At 53.8% G+C, this 22,849-nt stretch overlaps 1 protein-coding gene across 2 annotated transcripts in view; it reads left to right on the forward strand.

Moving 5' to 3' along the window:
* QSOX1 (quiescin sulfhydryl oxidase 1) overlaps nt 1-22,849 on the forward strand; it is a 44,512-nt gene that overhangs the window by 18,570 nt on the left and 3,093 nt on the right. For both annotated transcript variants that reach the window (XM_017888815.1, XM_017888816.1), the window contains exons 3-11: nt 2,367-2,412; nt 2,963-3,065; nt 5,752-5,842; nt 9,757-9,902; nt 11,504-11,638; nt 13,684-13,813; nt 17,146-17,268; nt 18,012-18,159; nt 21,798-21,977. In XM_017888815.1, coding sequence (XP_017744304.1) covers nt 2,367-2,412; nt 2,963-3,065; nt 5,752-5,842; nt 9,757-9,902; nt 11,504-11,638; nt 13,684-13,813; nt 17,146-17,268; nt 18,012-18,159; nt 21,798-21,977 — 1,102 coding nt within the window. The remainder of the gene's footprint in view (nt 1-2,366; nt 2,413-2,962; nt 3,066-5,751; nt 5,843-9,756; nt 9,903-11,503; nt 11,639-13,683; nt 13,814-17,145; nt 17,269-18,011; nt 18,160-21,797; nt 21,978-22,849) is intronic.

A 22,849-nucleotide genomic window follows, 5' to 3' on the forward strand; every position in this document is an offset into this window, starting at 1 on the left:
TAGTAGAGACAGGGTTTCACTGTGTTAGCCAGGATGGTCTCGATCTCCTGACCTCATGATCCGCCCATCTCGGCCTCTCAAAGTGCTGGGATTACAGGCTTGGGCCACCGTGCCCGGCTTATTTTTAATTTTTAACTTTTTATAGAGATGGAGCCTCACTGTGTTGCCTAGGGTGGTCTTGAACTCCAGGGTTCAAGTGATCCTCCCTCCTAGGTCTCCCAAAGTGCTGGGATTACAGGTGTGAGCCACTGCACCTGACCTGGTTTATTATTTGTCGGCAAACCAAACCTCAAATAGATGTATCTTCAATTTTGTTTATGAAAAAGTATCAGTGCATAAATACTGGAACTTACATTATCAATATGATCTCATAATCAAGGAAATTTATGATCATTTTCTTAAGTATTAGAATAACAAATTGTATTAGGCAAATAAAATTAAATAACTGTAAAGAACACTATTTAAATATGTGTGGTATGTATAAGTGGATGGTTTTCATCCATGATAAAAGTTTGTATTAATGTTTTGAAAAGAGAGAGTAAAGCAGTGAGCAGGAGTAAGTGCCCAGGGGAGGTCACAGGGAGCAGAAGGTTGCAGATGGAGAGAGACAGGTGGCTTCTGTGCAGCCTTTGTTCCTCATGTGGGAGAGGGTAGCAGGTGGCTTCCAGATTTTCTGCCTACAAATGGCTGTAACAAACAAGTCCTAGCTGATCATGGTTCCTAGTGTTTAAAAGGTATGAAGGAGGGAAGGGGATGCTGGTGGTGGGTGATGATGATGCAGTTAACATTTACCGGTTCCTTGTGGTATGCACCAGGTACTGTGCTAAGCACTTTAGGTGTGTGGTCATGGAATCCTCACAAGTCTTCAAGGTAGATGACGTCATCCTCATTTCAAAGATGAGAACACGAAGGTTCGGAGCAGTTGATGCATTGCCTAAGGTCACACAGCAAGAGCAAAGCAGAACCAGTCCTTGAACCAGGTCTGCCAGAGCCCAGGGCCTGTTCTCAGCCACCAGCTTGGGATAAGGCCAAACAGCTCTATCCCAAGGAGGGAGAAGGAAACCAGTGTTTGGCTGTTGGAGGCAGAAGCCCAAGGTAGTGAAAAGTGTCCCTGAGGCTAGGATCCCACAGGAAGAAGCCTCTTCCCAGCCTGCAGGCTCTCCCCTAGGCAGTTCAGTGGCCGGCTTCCAGGACAATTCAACTGTGTTCCTTCCTGAATTGGAAGAGCGCAGGCAAAAGCCTTGGCAGCTGTGTTGCCGCCTGGGCAGAAGCCCCGAATGCCAGGAGTCAGGCTCTGTTCTCTCTGTCCTCGTGCCCCGAGGAGGTGATAGACTAGGCTTGGGGTGTCATGTACGTGGGAAAAGAGGACAAAGTGATGAGTTAAATCAGCTAGTCTGTAGCAAGGCATGTTTTCCAGCGACTCAGTCTCTCCCTTCAAGAGGACCTGTTCTGGAGATCCCTTCCTTGATTGTGTCTGCTGTGCCGGGCTGGGAATTCTCAGTGGACAGACACACCAGCCTCTAAGCCCCTTTTCCCAAGTAAGGAGCAAGGGCACGTTGACATAGAAGCAAGCTGACATTTCCCAAGGGATGTAGGAAGTGCCTGCACTTCATATTTTCAGATGGGTCTGCAAAGGAAAACAGCAATGGTACTTCATCACTCATCCATACGATGAGTATTTGTCAATAATTACATGCTAGGTACTGTGCTGCCTCAGCCTCCTAAGTAGCTGGGATACAGGTGCATGTCACCACGTTTAGCCAGAAATGGCCCTCGTGGAAGAAAGTGTATGAGCTGCTGCCCACAGGATTCCTGGATGCTTCTGAGGGGTGGATGGGAGGGTAACGGGAGGGAGCCAGTGTCCAGCTCCTAGAGCAACCTCCCCCCAACTCACCATTTTACAGATGAAGAAACAGGCTCGGCCGGGCACAGTGGCTCACGCCTGTAATCCCAACACTTTGGGAGGCTGAGGCGGGTGGATCACTTGAGGTCAGGAGTTCAAGATCAGCCTTGCCAGTATGGTGAAACCCCATCTCTACTAAAAATACAAAAAAAAAAAAAAAAAAATTAGGCATGGTGGCGGGCACCTGTGGTCCCAGCTACTCGGGAAGCTGAGGCAGGTGAATCCCTTGAATCCGGGAGGCGGAGGTTGCAGTCAGCCAAGATCATGCCACTGCACTCCAGCCTGAGTGACAGAGTGAGACTCTGTCACCAAAAAAAAAAAAAGAAAGAAAAAAAGAAACAGTCTCAACAACATGAAGTGATTTGCCGCATTGAGTAAGTAGGCAGATTTTCAGAGCAGGCCTAAGTGGCTGCACTCTTGGCCACTATCTATCACTGATGCCCACCCGTGTGTTTGCTTCCAGTTCTTCAAGGCCTTTTCCAAGAACGGCTCGGGAGCAGTATTTCCAGGTGGGTGCCCGACTCTGGTTGTCCTGTTAGCATCTTCCTCCCCCAACCTCCCTCTTCACCTGGATTTCTATTGGGGTGGAGAAAGCCCTGGCAGTCAGCAGGGTCGAGGGTGAGGTGCTCCCCACAGGAAGTCTAACTTGTGTCTTCCTAAAACTGTCCTCCCAGTCAGCCTTAGGGAAAGGCAGGTTGAAGAAGCCCTTCAGGTTGGACGTATCCAGGGCCCTAGGGTCAGGGCATGGGCACCCTATTCCCAGAAGAGCTCTCCTCTCACAATGGGGTTGGTACCCAGAGAGCAGACCAGAGCCCTTGGGGAATGTCCTGATGGCTCCCAGTTCTGAGAGATTCTTTCCTGTCTGAGGGGTGGGTGTCCTTGCACTGCTTGGGGCCACAGGGGGACCCCTCAAGCACAGGGAAGGACTGATGTCTCGTCTGTCTCTGTCAGAGCTGGCTGTGCCCTCAGCCCTTTGTTTCTGAGAGTGAAGGTGGCAAGTGTGCTGTGGAAGCAGCTCTGCTCTCCTGACACCCCGCTCACGCCTGTGTTCATTTACAGTGGCTGGTGCTGACGTGCAGACGCTGCGGGAGAGGCTCATTGACGCCCTGGAGTCCCATCATGACACGTGGCCCCCAGCCTGTCCGCCACTGGAGCCTGCCAAGTACTTTGGGCTGGGGCAGGTTTAGTGCATCGTGGGCCAGGATCCCAGGCCTGGGAGTGAGAGGGCAGTGGGAACAGCAGGGCGGGGACCCTAGTTTATTCTCCTTGCTGCCTTTGCCTGTGGGGCTCCCACCCCAGTCTGCTGGAGCTACTCCAGAACCAAGTGGCAGCTGATGGCTGGTGGTGGGCTTCTTATCGCGCAGGTCCTACTGAAGAGCCCTGTTTTCCTGGGGCTGACTGATGGGTGCAAGGATCCATCCCACCAGGTGGGAAGGAAAAGATGGGTGGGGTTTCTCCAGGTTGTACCTGCTGCTGTTTCTTGCCTCCTGCCCTCAAACTGTTTGGCGGACACAGCAGGTTTTCACATGCTCTATTCCCGGAAAGGCCACTGAGAGTCAGAATGGCATGAGGAGGAGAAAGGAGATCAAATATTTCAAGGGAAATGGAGGGGAGGTGGAGAGAAGGTGGTTATGCCTGGAGCATGGGGGTGGCCCCTGACTCTCTGTACGGCAGAGCGTCAGGTGCAGTGGCTGGTGCTCTGTATCTGTCGACTAGGCAAGCTTCCCAGCTTGCCTCTTTTCCAGGAAAATGAAGACAGTAAGGTCCATGGGGTCTTGCCCATACTCTCCCAAAGAAGGAGGCAGCTAGATTAAAAACACTAGGCCCCCCACTTCTGGATCAGAACTCAAGATAGGATAATGCCCACCTCAGAGGACCCTTGCCAAGAAGGAACAAATCCATGCCCAGTCTTGAACACAGTGGAGGCCCCAGGTGCTAAGAAGGCCTCACGAGGCCGCTGTTGGTGCACAGAGGCTCTCTTAAAATTTTGTGTGCAGATGCTCTCAGAGACATGGCCCTGCTGAGAGATTGTGTTTCTAAGTGTCAGTTGGGGTTGAATCCAACTCACAATGACTCCTTTGTCATTGTTCCCAATTTTCCATCCTCCAGAGGGCCTCCAGAGGACCCTGGATGCAGCATAGTATTTATGTGGTTTGGGGTTCTGCAGCCAGACCCTGTCTCTCCAGAAAACACCCATGTCAGCCTGTGTCCTGGCCCTTGCTTCTTCCATTTCTCAATGACTGTGTCTCCATCTCCCTCCTTCCACACACACGTACATCCCTCATGGCACATTTTCAATGGGGTATCTCAAAAGCAACAGATCGAGCAAACCTGCCAAGGTCTCTCAAAGTGATCCTTTTTTTTTTTTGAAGACAGAATCTCGCTCTGTTGGCCAGGCCAGGAGTGCAGTGGCACGATCTCAGCTTGCTGCAACCTCCACCTCCTGGGTTCAAGCGATTCTGCTGCCTCAGCCTCCCGAGTAGCTGGGACTACAGGCGCCTGCCACCAAGCCTGGCTAATTTTTAGTAGAGATGGGGTTTCACCATGTTGCCCAGGGTGGTCTCAAACTCCTGAGCTCAGGCAATCCTCCTGCCTCGGCCTCCCAAAGTACTAGGATTACAGACGTGAGCCACCGCACCCAGCCCAAAGCTATCCTTTTGAAGAACTTTAGGAAGGAGGCAGAGATGTGTGATGAAAAGTGAACTGCCCCTTTCAGAAGTCTAAGGGTGGGAGTGGGAAAAGGGGTACTGGCCTGCATGTAGGTCGTGCTTTTCTGCCAGCTTAGGGAAGCGGTCTGAAAGGCTGGCTACCTGATGCCGCCCTAAAGGCTCAGTGCCTCCTTCCCTCTACCCCAGTGGGGTGCACTCAGGTGATCACCTGTCTGTCATATCCATTTGGACTGTCACGGGCTGGGCTTCAGCATCAGTGCCATGTTTTCGTTTGTTTTGTTTTGGAAACTGGGCCTCAGTTTCCTCATCTTAAAGTAAGGAGATTGGGTTAGATATATAGATGGCTCCTAAGGTCTCCTGAACCCAAAGCTTTCTGATTCTTTCATTCCTGTTTAATGCCTGCTTTAGGAACGAAAGAGCACATCTCCCACTTGGTCGTGACTTGTCACAGTTTAGACTTACAGCTGTTGGGTTCTAATACCCCCAGCTCTCAGGGGACCAATAAAAACCACATCCAGTCAGCCTGGGCCTGCCCCAGCACATGGAGACAACTGGTCTCAAAGCAGCCCTTCCCAGTCCCCCTCCCCGCACAGCCTCCTACCCACTCCTGACTTTTTTTTTTTTTTTTTTTTTTGAGACAGAGTTTTGCTCTTGCAGCCCAGGCTGGAGTGCAATGGCACGATCTCAGTTCACTGCAACCTCCACCCCCAGGGTTCAAGTGATTCTCCTGCCTCAGCCTCCCAAGTAGCTGGGATTACAGGTGCCTGCCACCACACCCAGCTAATTTTTGTATTTTTAGTAGAGACGGGCTTTCACCATGTTGGCCAGACTGGTCTCGAACTCTAGACCTCAGGTGATCCGCCCGCCTCAGCCTCCCAAAGTGTTGGGATTATGGGTGTGAGCCCCTGCACCCGGCCCACTCCTGACTCTTAAAAGAGACAGGAAGCAAAAGCAAAACCAAGCACCCAAGGTAGGTCAGATGAAGAGCCAGGGTTAGATAACAAGGGCAACATCCTTTGGGACTAAAGGTTTGGTTGTCTCCCTTGGAGGGCTCTGTGTGGAAGTGGAGGAGGGTGGGATGGCCGTACCAGCAGCACTGCATCACCAGCAGGCGTTGCCAGCGGTTTTGTCTTATTTCTGCTGGCTGTGCAGAGTGACTGCCAGAGTTGTCTCTTGCAGGCTGGAGGAGATTGATGGATTCTTTGCGAGAAACAAGGAAGAGTACCTGGCCCTGATCTTTGAAAAGGGAGGCTCCTACCTGGGTAGAGAGGTGAGCTGCCCTGAAGTTCCCTGCAATTCCTGGATAGCCATGGAGAGAGCCCCAGTTTGGGAAGAGGGCTTTTCCTGCCAATTCTAGGGTGATGGCTGCCTGGGTCTTTTAGCCTAGCATTGGCCTGACCTCTGCTGGGAGCCATGGGAAGTGCAGGGGCTGGACCTTCGCATTTAAAACCCTTTCTGTTTATTCTTATCTCCTTCGTGGAAACCAAATATAACACCTGCTGTTATTGAGCATTGGACCAGATTGCTGACACATGTAGCTGCTAATTCCCAAAATTAATGAAGGTGATCAAATAGAATGCCCAAGATCACACAGCTAGTAACTTGGTAGAAGAAGGCTTTGAACCAGGTCTGTCTGGCTCCAAAGCCAATGTTGTTTCCATAATGTCCCACCCCATGGGATTGGAGTGAACTATTTGGAAGGGAGGGAGCATTAGCGATGCACTAGCCCCACCGGAGGAAATGGGGTCCTTTACCCAGGTGCTGCTCTGTCTCATGTGGGGTGTCTGTGAGCCAGCTCCCTGGCGCTTCCGGCTGCACTGCCCTGTCTAGAGAGCAGGGATGTTTACGTTTCTTCATAGTATTGTTGGGAGAGTCAAATGCAGCAGTTTATGTAAAGGGCCTGGATTGCAGCTGACACATAGTAGGTGCTTTATAAAGATTCATTCCTCTCGCCTAACGCAGAGAGCTCACCATTCTGCCATTGGTTCATGGACTTCTCCGTAGTCCATTTGTGAGCTTTTCCCAGCTGCAAAGGTGGGATGTGCCAGTGCACGGGAGATGCTCCAAGGCAGTGCAGGGAGACAGGCGTGAGAGTAGACATGAAATTAAACTGCCCTGTCGGCCTGAGTGATTTTGCTGCTGAAACTCATCAAGCATAGCTGAGAGTCTGAGCTGAAGCCGGATGCTGTCTCCAGGCCTCTCAGCCCTGAGAGGGGAGGCACAGGGGTTAGGGAGGGGAAAGACAGCTTGGCTGAAGGAGTGCCTGACCCTCTGGGGTCCCAGTTCATGCCTGGGGTCATGCGTGTTACGTAGAGGTGATAAATTGTAATTGGAATCAGTTCTTCTCCCTCCCCTTCCACCACAGTCCCTTGAGTACCTACAGGCAGGGGTCCCAGTGGTTGGAGCCAAGTGCCCCGTGTCCACACAGGGGTGCTCAGCATGGGATCAGTGACTAAGGGCCCAGGTTCTGGAGCCACACTAAGCTGGGATTTGTAGCACAGTTCAGACATAGGCAAGCTGTGTGAGCTGGAGGCATGGTTTCACTTCTAAGCCTCCGTTTCTCCAGCTACAAGATAGGAGCTTTATTTATTTATTTTGATTTTTTTGAGATGGAGTTTCACTCTTGTTGCCCAGGCTGGAATGCAGTGGCACTGTCTTGGCTCACTGCAACCTCCACCTCCCAGGTTCAAGCGTTTTTCCTTCCTCAGCCTCCCAAGTAACTGGGATTACAAGCGTGTGCCACCATGCCTTGCTAATGTTGTATTTTCAGTAGAGACGGGGTTTCACCATTTTGATCAGGCTGGTTCTCAAACTCCTGACCTCAGGTCATCTGCCCACCTCGGCCTCCCAAAGTGCTGGGATTACAGAAGTGAGCCACTGAGCCCAACCAGAGCTTTATTTTTATTATTATTTTGAGACAGAGTCTCGCTCTGTCGCCCAGACTGGATGGAGTGCAGTGGCGTGATCTCAGCTCACTGCAAGCTCCACCTCCCGGGTTCACGCCATTCTCCTGCCTCAGCCTCCCCAGTAGCTGGGACTACAGGTGTCCGCCACCACGCCAGGCTAATTTTTTTTGTATTTTTTAGTAGAGACGGGGTTTCACCGTGTTGGTGAGGAAGGTCTCGATCTCCTGACCTCGGTGATCCGCCCGCCTCAGCCTCCCAAAGTGCTGGGATTACAGGTGTGAGCCAAGCTNCACTGAGCCCAACCAGAGCTTTATTTTTATTATTATTTTGAGACAGAGTCTCGCTCTGTCGCCCAGACTGGATGGAGTGCAGTGGCGTGATCTCAGCTCACTGCAAGCTCCACCTCCCGGGTTCACGCCATTCTCCTGCCTCAGCCTCCCCAGTAGCTGGGACTACAGGTGTCCGCCACCACGCCAGGCTAATTTTTTTTGTATTTTTTAGTAGAGACGGGGTTTCACCGTGTTGGTGAGGAAGGTCTCGATCTCCTGACCTCGTGATCCGCCCGCCTCAGCCTCCCAAAGTGCTGGGATAACAGGCGTGAGCCACCAAGCCCGGCCTGGGAGCTTTTTTTTTTTTTTTTTTTTTTTTTTTGGGCAGGCTTCGCTCTGTCGCCCAGGCTGGAGTGCAGTGGCCGGATCTCAGCTCACTGCAAGCTCCGCCTCCCGGGTTCATGCCATTCTCCTGCCTCAGCCTCCTGAGTAGCTGGGACTACAGCCGCCCGCCACCCCGCCCGGCTAGTTTTTGTATTTTAATAGAGACGGGGTTTCACCGTGTTAGCCAGGATGGTCTCGATCTCCTGACCTCGTGATCCGCCCGTCTCGGCCTCCCAAAGTGCTGGGATTACAGGCTTGAGCCACCGCGCCCGGCCGGGAGCTTTATTTTTAAGTAAACACTTATGTACCTACTATGTGCTAGTCACTGTTACAGCATTTTAGTAAAATTAACCCCTTCCATTCTCAGAACGGCCCCCCTGAGGTTGGTGGTATTATTATTGTTGTTGTTGTTATTTTGCAAGTAAGGAAATTGGGTCAGGTAGTGGTTCGGTGCAGTGGCGCCAGGATTCCAATGCAGGCGACCGTAGTGTACAGCGCCGCATCTCTTAGTCTCCTGAGAATAGTTGCTATTTCAGTGTTTCTCTGAAGATAAATGAGGCGATCTGTGTGGATACTACGTGATACCTACACAATACATGTTAGCTAGTGCTTTCTCTTATTTCTTTAAAAAAAAATGATGACTGAGAAGTGTATTTTTCTAATTTGGAGTCTAGATAGGAAGCTTTATAAATATAAGAATAAAGGCTAGGGGGCGCCACCTGCTCCATGGTGAGGCGTGAGAGGTCAGTAACAGAAGCTCGTGCCTGCCATTTGCAGATGGCCTGATTATGCTCAGAACTTCTCTTCCCATTTCTAATGTGGAGACATTGTCATTCTCAACAAGGCCTCTTGTTGCCTTCAGAGAGCCCCACGTTAAGAAACGTTTTCAGATCTTATAACTATACACATGGACCAAAGGGCGCCTCTGACTGCTGCATATACTGGGCTCAGAGTTAGCCTGCTGTTTAGAAGTTTACCCAGTTCCAAAGGTTTATTTTGTTTGTATCTTAACCATGAAATTTGTTACCATATGTATTTGGACGCAATAAAATCACAGTTCTTTAAACATCTGTGACTCAAGCTTCCATAAGGAAGACTGCTCTTGCCCCAACAATTGATATTTCAAACAAACAATGATTAGTAATTTCTAAAGGGATATTTTCCTTTTAGAAAAATGTTATGAGAAGGCCCTAGGGAATCCTGGACATCAGAGAGCAGTCAGATCTTGGGGTGTGAAGGTCTTAAGGACAAGAACGTGCTGGCTCAGTACAAAAAACAAACAAGAACTAAAATGAAACCACATTTTATTGTGCTTTTTACAAATTGCTTTCATTAGAAAGAAAATGCTACCCAGTTGGGACTGTGGTAGGAGATTAAAGCGTGTGTGGTGTGCACAGCTTCAAGGCCTCCCCTCCTGGGTGGTGGTTGGCACTTGTTACTTACCGGCTAGCTGCCGTTGATGGCGAGTGTCTCTCGTGCATCACTGTGGCCCACTGTTTGTGGGTTTAGAGTCTGGAAGGAGCACAGCTGCCATCTGGGTGCCTTCACAGGGCACCGAGCTGAGACTCAGCCCTGGCTCCCTCCACCCAGTGGCCTGGCCCCCAGATGTCCTGCTGTCCCTGCAGGTGGCTCTGGACCTGTCCCAGCACAAAGGCGTGACGGTGCGCAGGGTGCTGAACACAGAGGCCGATGTGGTGAGAAAGTTTGGTGTCACTGACTTCCCCTCTTGCTATTTGCTGTTCCGGAACGGCTCTGTCTCCCGAGTCCCCGTGTGAGTATCCTGTCTCCTGGCGTCCCCTCTTCTCCCTCCCTGTGCTCATCCTTCCTTCTTGCCCAGAGGGGCTGCCCACCTTTCACAATGGCTAACATGTTCTTTCTGAGGAGTCCCCCGCAGGAGAAACTGCAGTCTGCTGTCTGCGGGGCCAGTGCCTCCACCGTCAGGAGCCTGGGCCTGGAACCCTGACCCTGCTCCGCAGCTCAGAGACCTCAGAGGCCTCAGCCCGCCCCACGCAGTGTTGTCTGCACCCCCATTATGTCCCCACCACAGCCCTGGCCTTCTTCCCCACCCTCTTCTGTTCGCAGGCAGACTCATTGGCAGGCCACAGGCCCAGCAAGCACTCAAATATGCTTGACCCTCCCTCCCTTTGGTTTTCTAATTGCAGAAAAGTTCATTAGCAGCCAGACAATAGCGAGTTCCAAAATGCCGAGAGAAAACAATCAGGCCGGCCTCAGCCCCTCTGCCAGGCTCCCACTGCTGAATGGCCCGTTAATGGCACCAGATGGTGCCTTGGTGCCCTCCCTGGGCAGATGATTGATGTTAGCCAGGCCCTGCAGGCAGGAGCGTTGGGCCAGGGAGGCAAGGCTTGCCTGTGGTGCCTGGTGAGGTGCTCCTCGGGGCCCTCAGTGCCGACCCACACGGTGCCGGGCAGGGTGGCCACTCAGCCTCACCCTGGCCCAAGTCACCTGCTAGAGGGCCCAGGAGGCACGATGCCACCGAGGACAGGGAGGTGCTCACTTTCCGGGCGGGCCCAGAAAGTGCCAGTGCTGGTGGGGAGAGAAGGCATTGTCTCCTCTCTCAGAGTTGGTGGAGGGGAAAATTGTTTGTGACGATGCTGCCTCCCGAGCCATCTGCTCACTAAGAAACCCTGGGCCAGGATGGTGGAGTGGAAGGAAGCCGTGCGTCCCATGCCAGCTCCCCCGGGGCAGCCGTCATGCTGCTGCTGGGCCTGGCGTCTCTCTCTGCAGGGGCCATAGCTGTGGATTAGAAAGGATATGTGCTCAGGAGGTATCTCCTGCCCTAGAGGACTCCTCCCTGTCAGAAAAAAGAAAGAAACCAAAAGGACTGTAAAAAGATTTAGAGAATTCTGAGGCTGTTTGTCATTGTTGGTACCTGTTTTTTTTAAAAATCCGTATCAAACTCCCTGGACTTCCTAGGGTGTAATGTCACTCACAGTACCACAGGGCGGGCTTATGGAAGGGCAGCTGCCATTTTGAACCTCGGGGTCCTTGGGGAAGGGAGTCACACCCTGCCGTTCCTGTCCGTGGGCACCAGGCTGTCCTGTGCCTCTCCATGCCCTACCTGGAGCCAGAGGGCCACTGGGGGAATTCTCAGGCCCAATTGCCTTACCAGGTGAGGTTTGACATCAGGCTGGTGTCAAAGAGGCTTTCCAGAGCATGTGCAGTGATTAGAAAGGTTAAAGCGAGGCCTGGGTGTCATCTTCTGGCCTCACAGAGGGCAAGGTGGAATCTCATTCATATATTTAATAAACCTTCTGTCTGATGAGCCACCCTGCTTCCTCTTCTGACCTTGGTTAGCTCTAATCTTGTTCTCTGCACCCACTGCCTCTCCTCCCTGGTTCTGTGCCCTCACAGGCTCATGGAATCCAGGTCCTTTTATACCGCTTACCTGCAGAGGCTCTCAGGACTCACCAGGGAGGCTGCCCAGACCACAGTTGCACCAACCACTGCTAACAAGATAGCTCCCACTGTTTGGAAATTTGCAGATCGGTAAGGCCACACCCGGCTCTCCTCACATCTTCTCCCTCCTCTGATCACAGACCACCACACCTTCACACCCACACCCTCTTGCTCATTCTTCTTCCTTGTCATACGCTTAGTGTGTACATTCTGAGCCAGGCTGTCCCCCACCCTGGGGGCTGGACATGCTCAGGGGCCTTCGATGTGTGGGAGCGGCATTTAGCTGTGGTCCCACTGGTGTCTGTTGCGGGACTAGGGCTGACTGTGGGGAATGCTGGCTGGCACTGCCAGCCATCCTTCACGAGGCAATGAACACCTTCCATGCCCATGCTCCTTCAGCTTAACTCTACTCACAGACAGGGAATCTGCATGGAAGGACACTCTGAGGCCTCCAGACCAACTTCCCATCCAAGCAGTTATTTCTGCAGTCAATATTTTTGAGTACTCACTATGTGCTAGGCACTGTGGATGCAGATATGTACAGGCAGACGCAGTCCCTGCTTGTGCAGACCCTACGGCATCCCTTCTAGGAAGGCACCCAAGCTCGCTTGAATGCCTGTGGTGTCAGTGAGCTCACTGTCTTTTCAGGTCTCCTGTGTGTGTGTCCACAATCGTAAGCATGAGAGCGCTGCTCTTCTCTCTGAGGCTCCTTGGCTTTTCTGTTGTGCTTGGGCAGTGAGACAGAGCTGTAGACCTCCTGCACTGGTACCAGCTGCATACCAGGTGGAAACGTCTGATGAGGTTTCTCAGAGCTGGTCAGGACGGCACCCCTCACAAGGGGATGCATGAGACAGTGGGGGAAAGGTGATGGCAAGAAGGACTTTGCATCTTAGCATGAGGGACTTTAAGGGTGGAAAGTGCCAAATGGAGAGACTTTTAGTAGATCAAGGGAGAAGGAGAGAGTGAGAGATGATGTGATCATTACGATCATTCCGTCGTTATGAATGATCATTGTAATCATTCAGTCATTATGATTATGCAAACCACTGACGTACTTGTAATAGCTTGGGCTGGTGTATGTGGCAGGCTCTGTGCTGGGCACCTTCCATGTGTTACCTCGTTCAGTCATGGGGCCACTTCTGGAGGCAGGGCACATGAATGGAGAGGTAAACTGAGGCCCAAGGACACCAAAGTGGAGCACAGAGGAGACCTTGCCCTGAGGGAGAGCATAGGCAGCCACAGTGCGTACGCCGTTAGTTGACCTTATTGGCTCTTTCCAACCTCAGGAGGTAGCAGGGGCAGGAGCGAGTCATGTGTTTTACAGGTGAGGTGACTGAGGCCCAGGAAAGTCAACTGAGTTGCCCAAGCTCACAGAACTAGCTCACGGTCAAACTGAGGCCAGAACCCAGGTCTCAAGAGACAGGGGAAGAGGCAGCCAACTTTCCTGGCCCCTGCCATCTGAACCCTGAGCCTGGACCCCAGCATGATGGGCCCGGGGCAGAGCAGCCAGCATGGAGCCTCTGTCCCTTCCCTGAGGGCTGCGGAGAGGTGCGAGATGGGCCCATCTGAGACGTGAGGTCTAGCAGCTGTGAGCACATCAGCCCTGAAAGAAACACAGGCCCTGCTTTCCCTGCTGCCCCAGTGCCCCAGCCCCCATTTCCCAGCCTTGGTGGGCAGCTAAACCCTGGACTTTCAGAGAGGGCCCAGTTTTTCCAGACCATGTCATGTGTTTGAACCTGCTGGTCTGATTGTGTCTAGTGGGCTTGGCTCAGAGCTGTCCTGAGGAGTGAGTTGCGGGAGGGGCTGGCTGTGGGCTTGTAGAGAGAAAACTCCTACTCCCTGCCAGGAGCTGCTGAGAGTTTTTTACATTTGTGTTTTTATTTGATCTTCTCAGCAGCTTACCTGTGAGCAATGTGTTGTTATTCATATCTTACAGAGGAGGAATTGAGGCTCAGAAAAATTAGGTTATTTACCCAAGGTCACACAGCACATTTCTGGCAGAAACCAGTGGTAACTTACAAGACTGTGACCATCAGCAGTACCCCTCTTCTCTCCCTTTAGCCCTGGATGCTCCTTGCAGCCCCTGCACCATGGTTAATACCCCTTTCTCTCTCTCCCTCCCTCTGGGTCCTCAGCTCCAAGATCTACATGGCTGACCTGGAATCTGCACTGCACTACATCCTGCGGATAGAAGTGGGCAGGTTCCCGGTCCTGGAAGGGCAGCGTCTGGTGGCCCTGAAAAAGTTTGTGGCAGTGCTGGCCAAGGTGAGCAGGGCCATGGCCTCCCTTGTCTGTGCAATTCCACAGATGGTCAGTGTGCATTCCTGTAAGCTGGGCACCCCGTCAGCCCCTCCCTCCAGAAGCCCATGGTCTGGCTGGACACCTGGACCCACAGCTCTCCCTGTCCACCATAGTTGCTACCCTCCAGCCTCAGCCATACCCCACACCAGTCGCACAGTGCCAAGGACAACCCTGCCGCATGCAGCAGTGTGGGTGGGACACAGGGCCCATGCTTCCCACCTGGGGATATTTCCAGCTGATTCGGCAACTGTGGCTCTGCCTGCCTGAGTCCTCAGTCAGAGCCCCAGTGTGGCTTCCCACCCCTTGCCGTGGTCAGTGGAAAAGCAGGACCCCGAGGACACCCTAGCGAAGGAGAGGATGCTCTTCTGATACTCCTTGCTTTCCTCCCAGTCTGACCCAATCTCTGGCCCTGGCCATGCCTTCCTTATTCCTTTATAGTTTGCCCGGCTACTCCACAAAGGGTAATTCCTATTTATTGAGGACCTGATGTTTGTCTAGGATTTAATCCTCTTAACTACTTTGTGAGGTGGGTGGTTTATTTTGTCCACCCCGATTTAAGAGGCCCAGGGAGCTCAAGTGCCATGCCTTCATTCTGCCAGCCCGGAGGTGTTCTAGTCAGGCCTTGAGCCTGTACTCCTTCCTCTCTGAAGGTGAGAGGTGGGTGCCACTCCCTCTCTGCCCCCTTCCCTTTGGTTCCAGATCCTGGCCGGCGCATCCCTGCTGGAAACCCGGGACTCTGCTGCTCAGTACTGCTGAGTCAGATGTGGCTGTGGGCGCTTCGGGTTTGGCTGTGGGCTCAGCCTCCCTTGGCCCTGGGGCCCGGATCTGAGCCCGCCCTCCTCAGTGCGGGTCTGCAGGAAGCTGGGGCTGCCCTCAGGGTAATTTATGCCTCTCCTTGGGAACTTTCTGCCAGCCCGATCCCTTCTTTCCACCTCCCTGTCCTGACCCCCTGGCTTGGTTACATGCATGCATGGTGACACAGAGGGCCTGACAGGGACGTTTCAGCCTAAGGTAGGACAGTCATTGGCCCCTCACAGAAGTCCCATGCAGAAAGAGCCTTGTTCTTCAGTCCATTGCCATAATAAAGACCTTTCCTCCAAGGCTGAGAGCTGTTTGGTCTTCACAGTGCAGAGACCTGGGGTTGTCAGCCTAGAGACTCAGAGGGGAAAAGTCCAGAACGGTCCCATGTACGGTCCCTCCTCCTGACCCATGAGGGAGAGCCCCCAGCATGCTTTCCCGGCATGCCTCAGACACCCCACCACCCTAGTCCGGTACCCTCCAAAGGAGTCACCCCAGTAAGATCGGCTTGTATACCGCTCGCATCTCTCAGCGGTGCTCAAACCTGCTACTTTCTTTGTCCCCAGTGGGGCTGTTTGCAGCCAGTATGGGGGGAAGAATGAGATACAGGTCCCTGAGCTGGGTAGAGGCTTAAGCATCACCCTCTCCGTGCTTGCTGAGTCTCCGCCTTCAGCAAGGGCTGGGAATGAGCCTGAGATGAAGATGCCTGTAGGGCCTCAGAGAGGGCAGGGCTGGCAGTGGGGTGTAGGACAGAGGGAGCCGGGGATGCCCAGCAGTAGCAGTGGAGGCACCTGGGGCACAGGCCTGGAGACCCTCTGTTTGGGTTTTGCCCGCACATCCCCTGGGGTCCGTGGAGTATTCTGGTCCTTGCCGTGCTTGGGTAGCTTCTTCCTGAAGAGTAGTATCCTAGCAGCTACCGCTTCCTCAGCCCTGCCAGTGCCTGCAGTGTTCTTTGTATATTAGCTCCTCATCTGGTTTCTCAGAGCAGACTCCACAGGCTTCTAGTGTGATCTCCGTTTCATAGAAGGTGAAACAAAGCCCCAGAGAGCTAAAGCACCTTGCCAGAGTCCTCCAGCTGGTGAGGGGCTGGGCAGGGAGCCACACCCACTCGCATCCAGCCCATGCCCATTACCACCGAGTGCCCGGTGCTCGCAGGCCCGAACACCTAAGGATGCGAGCGCACACTCTGCTGGCTCCCCTTGGCGAGCTGCCAGCCCTGCAGGTGCCCGGTCAGTCAGGAGGCCCTCTACATGTCCTGGCTGTGCCCTCCTACCCTGCCTCTCCTGGCCCGTGCTCCCTCCTGTGAGCAGCTGGCGGGAGCGGCCACTGGGTGGCGTGTGGGCGCCAGAGTTTCCTTGCTCCCAGTTGTCCAGAGCTCCTTAATTCATCCTTCCTTCTGGCACTGTCGCCTTAGAAGGGGAAGTTTCCAAGTCGGGATGATGGCGAAGGTCAGTGAGAAGTGCTGACTTCAAGCTGTAAATTTGTGTGTGAGTCCCAGAGGCCCGCGTGGGCTCACCAGGAGGGCGCGTGTCAAAGCATGGTCTTTTCCGGCCACTTCTCACTCTGGGGGAAGGTGTCCAGCCCAACGTTTGATAGGACTATTTAATGGCTTTCTCAGAGGAATGGATCTGTTAGCAGGTTTTCCTGTTTAGTTACCATTCATATCTCCAGTACCCTTCTCTCAAATGTTTGTCTTCGTTGTGAGTTTCTCAGGGTCCTCATCCCCTCAGCCAGCCTTGTGGTTTTATCTGACCAGCTCGCTACTGCGCCCCTCTTTCTCCTGCCCTCCTCCCCTTGTGCTGTGCATGTGCACGCACACACACACACATACACACATACACACATACATCCTCCTCCCGGGAGTCCTTGTGGTTTTAAAGTGCTGATACTAATCAGATTTGAGTTGACTTATTGTCAGAGTAGCTTTTCATGCTCCTCAGAGACCACTGGGAGTTACCATCAAGATCTGGATCTTGGCTTTGAGCCCCTGGCCTGGCTGGTCCTCATTGGCAGCCCATGGAATCCAAATGAAAGGTCTCGTGCCCACCTAACCCAGCTGGCCAGTCAGTTGGCAAGTCAGCTCTATCTAAGGACCACCCAAAGACAGGACTGTGTGGCCCAGGGCTCCCAGCAGCCCTGGCAAGGGGCACAAGTGCTCCAGCCTTCCTCCCAGTGGTGGCACATGGTTGGGGGATGCTGCACAGGAGCCTGAGGGGTGAGAGAGGGAGACTTCCAGGACCCCACCCCACTTAGAGTGAGCACCTTCCCTTCCCCATCTTCTAGCCTTACCAGGTGTCCCAGAGCAAAGGTAGTACAGAAGTCACATTTGTGTCTTAGTTAGAATGTTTTCCTGGTGGTTTTGGAACTTTCCACAATCCCCCCCACCCCCCCCCCCCCGCCCCTCCAGCCTGCTTCTGCATAGCTTCCTACCATCTGCAGGACGGGGAACTTGGGGAATTGCTTTCCACTCTCCAGCTTCCGCTTGTTCCTCCCCACAGTATTTCCCTGGCCGGCCCTTAGTCCAGAACTTCCTGCACTCCGTGAATGAATGGCTCAAGAGGCAGAAGAGAAATAAAATTCCCTACAGTTTCTTTAAAACTGCCCTGGATGACAGGAAAGAGGTGAGTATGGGAAGCAAATAAAGATCTCTCCATCTTTCATATTTATGAGAGTGCAAGGGGTTAACCCTGTTATCTCCAACCTCCTTCGCCAGTTTGCACCAGGGAGTCAGTGATCTTGGTTGGGTCCTTCCATTAATAATTAATAAATGACTATTGATTGAGCTGTCTATGCACACATCTCATTTAATCCTCATAACGTTAGTGGAAGGTAGATATTCTCCCCATTTAGCAGATGAAGAAACAGTACTTTGAAGAGGTTAAGCAACTTGTCTGGGATCACGCAGCCAGTAAGTGTTTGGGCTGGGATGAAAACTTGGTGAGACACCTGTGCTGCCTCTTAGCGTGGGTTGCTGCTCAGCATGGCCTTCCTGGCCCTCTCCAGGGCACCTTCTGGGCTCCTGCTCATGCTGCTGTTTGCAAAAGTGGGTCACTGCAGCCAGCAGAGGTGTAAATCCTAATAGACTTATAGGGTGTCAAATCTCGAAGGGACCTCAGAAATAACCCCCTTGTTTTACTGCTGGGGAAGGTGAGGCTAGAACAGAATGCAACTTGATCTGGGTCACAGCTTTTTAGGTCTGCTGCTGCTTCAGTGGGTGGAGCTGGTAAAAGAGAAATGCCACCTTTGAGGTGATAGACTGAGGGACCTCATTTGTCTTAGGGCTCTGTCTCCTAGAAGCTTCTCTCTCTGCCTCTCGCATCCTTTTCGTTCTCCATATGTGCACTCACACTCGTGTGTCCCTTAGGGTGCTGTTCTTGCCAAGAAGGTGAACTGGATTGGCTGCCAGGGGAGTGAGCCACATTTCCGGGGCTTTCCCTGCTCCCTGTGGGTCCTCTTCCACTTCTTGACTGTGCAGGCAGCTCGGCAAAATGTAGATCACTCACAGGAAGCAGGTACGTCCAGGGTCTGTTCACCCCACTGTGCCTCCGATCCTGCTCTGTTCGACCCTCCAAGGGGAGAGGGAGCAGGGCATCTCCCTTGAATTGCCCCACTGGCTCCCGACTGCCAGAGGATGGGGAGAGTCAGTCTTGGGCCTCCGGCAGGACTGCTGTATCTGCAGGTAGCCCCACATGGCCAGAATAGCACCGATCCCAGGAGGGAACAGACTTTGGGAATTCACCCAGTCCTATCCTCAGCCCCAGAAGCTCTGGGGCTGAGGCCTCTCCTTGGCTTTCTCCGGGCTTATGGTTTGCTTTGCTTTCAGTCTTCATGAAAAATTTGTGATTCTGTTTTTTTATACTCTTAACAAAGAAAGAAACGTGTATTTCACAGTTTACATAGCTGACACATAGCAGGCACTTTGAGCAATTTTATTGTGCTTCCCACTGGAAAACAATTTCCTGGGGGAAGTTGGGGAAACACATTTCCCCCACTGCCTCGTATTGTCCACAAACTGCACCACCATCCTCTCTGGCCACGCTGCCCCACACCTGCTTTTGAAGACTGAAAGGATGCACATCCAATTCAATCTACACATCCACACTGATTCAGGAAATCAGGTTTATATCAGGCTGTGACTTGGCTTGGAGGATAGATACATGGGTGAAAAGGGTGACAGTGCCTGCTCTTGGTGGACCTCTAGTGTGAGGCTCGGGGACAGAGAGGCCTGCAGTGCACCAGGGCTGGGGCCATGGCAGAGAGAAGGATGTGGGGGTGAAGAGAGGGTGGGCTCGACGCCATTGGGAAGGGGCCCCAGGCCTCACGGGATGAGTTGAGGGGTGATGGGTGAGTAGGGATTCTGCCACGAATGGAGCATCCCAGCAGAGGGAGCAGCCTGTGCAGAGCCCCACGAATCAGAGGAACTGCCAGACAGTGGTGTGGGAAGCCAGTGTGTATGGAGCCTCTCCACCATGCCGTGTGGCACTGCAGGTGCTGGGGACACAGCAGCATATGGGACAGGTCCCTGTCCCCCCAGGGCCAGTATCTGAGTGGCAGGAGACGGACACAGAGGGATGGTTTCAGCCATGATGACGAACGCAGAGGAAGACAAAGCACAGCAGTGCCGGAGCGGGTGCTGTCTGAAGAGGGGTCTGGGGAAGGCTTCCCTGTGGAGGGCCCGGTGCTGGGACCCAGGTGGAGAGAAGGAGGCAGTGTGGGACATCTGGGAAGAGAGCCTCCCAGGCTGTATTGGTGTCCTTGGACTGTGCTGACGAATGTCAGGCTAGGGCTCAGAAAGTAGACGTTTGTTGTCTCAGTTCTGGAGACTGAAGTGCAAGGCAGAGGTCTCGGGGCTGGTTTCTTCAAGCCTCTCTCCTTGGCTGGGCGGCGGTCATCATCTCCCTGTGTCTCCATGCAGTTGTCCCTCTCCCAATCCATGTCCGAATTCCTCTTCCTGCAAGGACACCAGTCCTGTTGGATTAGGACCCACCCAAATGACCTCATTTTACCTTCATTACCTCTTTAAAGACCCTGTCTCCAAATACAGCCACATTCTGAGAGGCTGGGGATTAGGGCTTCAATATAGGAATTTGGAGGGACATAATTGGGCCCGTAGCACAGGCCAGGGAGCAGCAGGTGCAGAGGACAAGCCTGGTGTGTGGGCAGCACCGAAAGAAGGCTGCTGTGACCGGAGGGAGGGAGGCAAGGCTGCAGAGAGAGGCCGGGGATAGAGGTGAGCACTCAAGGGCTCAGAGGCCTTGGTGAGGGCAGGGTTTGGAGGTTGGTGTTGGCATTTTGAGAAGCTACTGGAGAGTAACGGAAGTACAGACGGTTGACACTTTAGAAAGGTGGAGGATGGGCACCTGTGGGGCAGGGGGAGGCAGGGCGGCCGAGGAGGGAGCTGCGGAGCTCGCCCAGCAGTGGTGGTGGGGCCTGGACTAGGGTTGTCAGTGTGTCCCTGGAGGAAGTGGTCAGATTTGGCGATATATTAAAGGCAGAGCTGAGGGACTTACTGATAGATTGGAGGAAGGGTATGTGGGAAGCAGGACTCAGGTGGACTCCCGGGTTGTGGGGCCTGAGCCTCTGGTGGATGACGGTCCTGTAAGCTGAGGAGTCAGGGGCTCGAGGTGGGAGGGTGGAATCAATGGCCCACTTTGTGTCAATAGACCTCCCAATGGAGGTGTGCACAGCTGAGTCTGGAGTTCCAGGGAGAGGTCTGGGATAGAGAGATCAGCTTTTAGTCGTTAGTAGCATCAGAGCTCAAGCCATGGGACTGGATGAGCTCCCTAGTAGGGAGGTAGAGAAGAGTGCTGAGGACTGAGCCCTGAGCATCAAACCGCCAGCAAAGGAGGCTGAAAGGAAGAGGCCATGGTGATTTCAGGGGGGCCCAGAGTCCAGTGTTTCAAACAGAGGTGTAGTCATTGGGGTCAGGGCTGCTGGAGGTGGCGCAAGATGAGGACATCTCTAGCAAGGGCTGTGTCAGTGGCGTAGTGGAGGTAATGGCCTGGTTGGATTTGGCTGAAGAGAGACCAGGAGGCAAAATTCTGGAGATAGTGAGCAGGAACTGGGGTGTGACTGGGTTAGAGGGAACTTCTTTATGATCATCCTTTTCCCCAGTTGGAATGATCCCTTATCAGGGGAGAAATGGATGACACAGTAAAGAAAGAAAACATTAACGAGAGTGAAATCCTGGAGGAGGTGAGGAGTGGGGCAGCCCGAACAGCAGCGGAGACAGAGGCTGAGACTGCCAGGGCCGTGTAGTGAGGCCTTGTGGTGGGGAGGTGGGCACCTGTGCTGGATGCGGAAGACCAAGCTGAGAAGGCAGAGGAGAGAGAGAGGCAGGCATGGACTGCTGTGGGTCTCACCTTGCCAGGAGTGACAAAAGAGTAAGGGTGTCAATGTCCTGCTGCATGGAGGGGTAAAAGCGGGAGATTGGCTTCTAAAGGCCGGGGAGGTTTGCGGTAGGAAGGAGTGAGCTTGGAGGCAGGCACCAGCAGCCCTGGAGCCTGAGGGTGAAGGACTTAGGAGGGGCGTGTTTGAGTAGGAGTGGTGTCTTCGGCGGGGAGCCTGGTTTCAGTTAGAGCAAGAAAGTGGGGCTGGTTAACAGGCCTTTGCTCATGCCAGTCCAGAGGGCCCAGTGGGTGGGCGGGGTGGGGGGAGTGGAAGGGGAAAGCGAGGAGAGAGGGAGACAGATTACGGCATGCGCAGGCCAGGTCCAAGCCAGAGGGAGGTGAGGCATGGTGGAAGCAAGTCAGACAGGCAGCATGAGTGGGCAGGGAGGAGGGGCCTGGGGCTAGGGCGTGGCCCTGTGGCCCCTGCTGGCCTCTCCCACCAGTGTCACAAAGAGCCCGAGTGTCCTGCCAAAGAGTGTGGACTTTATCCTGGGTGTGAGTGACAAGCGCCCAGGTGAGTGGCAGGGAAGGGGATCCAGGTTTAGGAGTTTAAGGGGGATGGGGTCTCCTGTAAAGTGACCCTGGCAGGTAGAGAAGTAGACAAGGGGACACTGGGCCTCTGCTGGCATAGGCTGGGGTGTGTGGCACCTGTGCAGGGGTGGCCACAGCAGGGTGGGGGACAGCAGGGTGGCTTGGGGAGGCAACGGCTGTGGGACTGGCAGCCTGAAGGGCTGGTGCATGGCGTCTCCTCTCCCCTGTAGCCAAGGCCCAGGAGGTCCTCCCAGCCATCCGAGGCTATGTGCACTACTTCTTTGGCTGCCGAGACTGCGCTGGCCACTTTGAGCAGATGGCTGCTGCCTCCATGCACCGGGTGGGGAGTCCCAACGCCGCTGTCCTCTGGCTCTGGTCTAGCCACAACAGGGTCAACGCTCGCCTTGCAGGTAAGGAAGGGCCATCCCTAAGGCTGGAGTCACCTGTGGGAGACGACAGGGTGAGGATATGTTGGAGTCTTAGGCCAAAAGTTGGGGAAGGGACGCTCATTGTCCCCTCAGTCACAGCCCAGCCCTGTTAACCAGTGCCAGTATCATCAGCCCCATTTTCGAGATGAGGAAACCAAGGCTTTAACACTGTAAGACCCTGGTCTTCCCATGCCGTTGCTCACTTTCCCTGCTCTAGGGCCCCTCTCTAGCCTGCTGGGGTCCCTCTCCCGCCTCCCCTGCTCTGCCTTCTGGCTGTTGGCCCCTTACTCAAACTGCTAGGGTGGAGGGAGCTGGGGTTCTCTCTCCCTGGGAAGGGTCTGATGAGAGAAGGGGCTGGAGGAGACCAGGTCCTTCCTGGAAATACCAGGTACCGGCTCCAGGAGGGAGCCTTGCCCTCTGCGTTCCCTCATTACGGTGCTTCCTTTTCCTTCCGCGCAGGAGTCTGATGGCTCTAACAGGCAAACACATTAAACTCCAGGGAGCTGGGTGGGGAAGGAGCCATCTGTGGACAGGAGGCAGCCTGTGTGTCGGGAGAGAGTGGTGCACGTGGCTGTGACAGCCTCCCAGGGGCGGGAGACCAGGGCGGAGCCGAGGTTAAAGGAGCTGAATGGAGCAGGTGGTGGTGCAGGCGCAGGCACTTGGTTGTGGCCTCCTGGGGCCTCCTATCTAACTTTGAAAGGAAGACACGTGCCTATCTTCTCCTTCCCCCTGCCCCACCCCACCCCTGCCACCAAATGCTCCATTTGACCCTTCAGCCCCTTGACCTCATCAGGCTCCCAGCTGCTGCTGGAGGGCCAGGAGCTGGGCCCTCTCCCTGAGGGGCCAGAAGCAGG

The sequence above is a fragment of the Rhinopithecus bieti genome, unplaced genomic scaffold, assembly GCF_001698545.2.
Source record: "Rhinopithecus bieti isolate Rb0 unplaced genomic scaffold, ASM169854v2 scaffold_15676, whole genome shotgun sequence".
Lineage (NCBI taxonomy): Eukaryota > Metazoa > Chordata > Mammalia > Primates > Cercopithecidae > Rhinopithecus > Rhinopithecus bieti.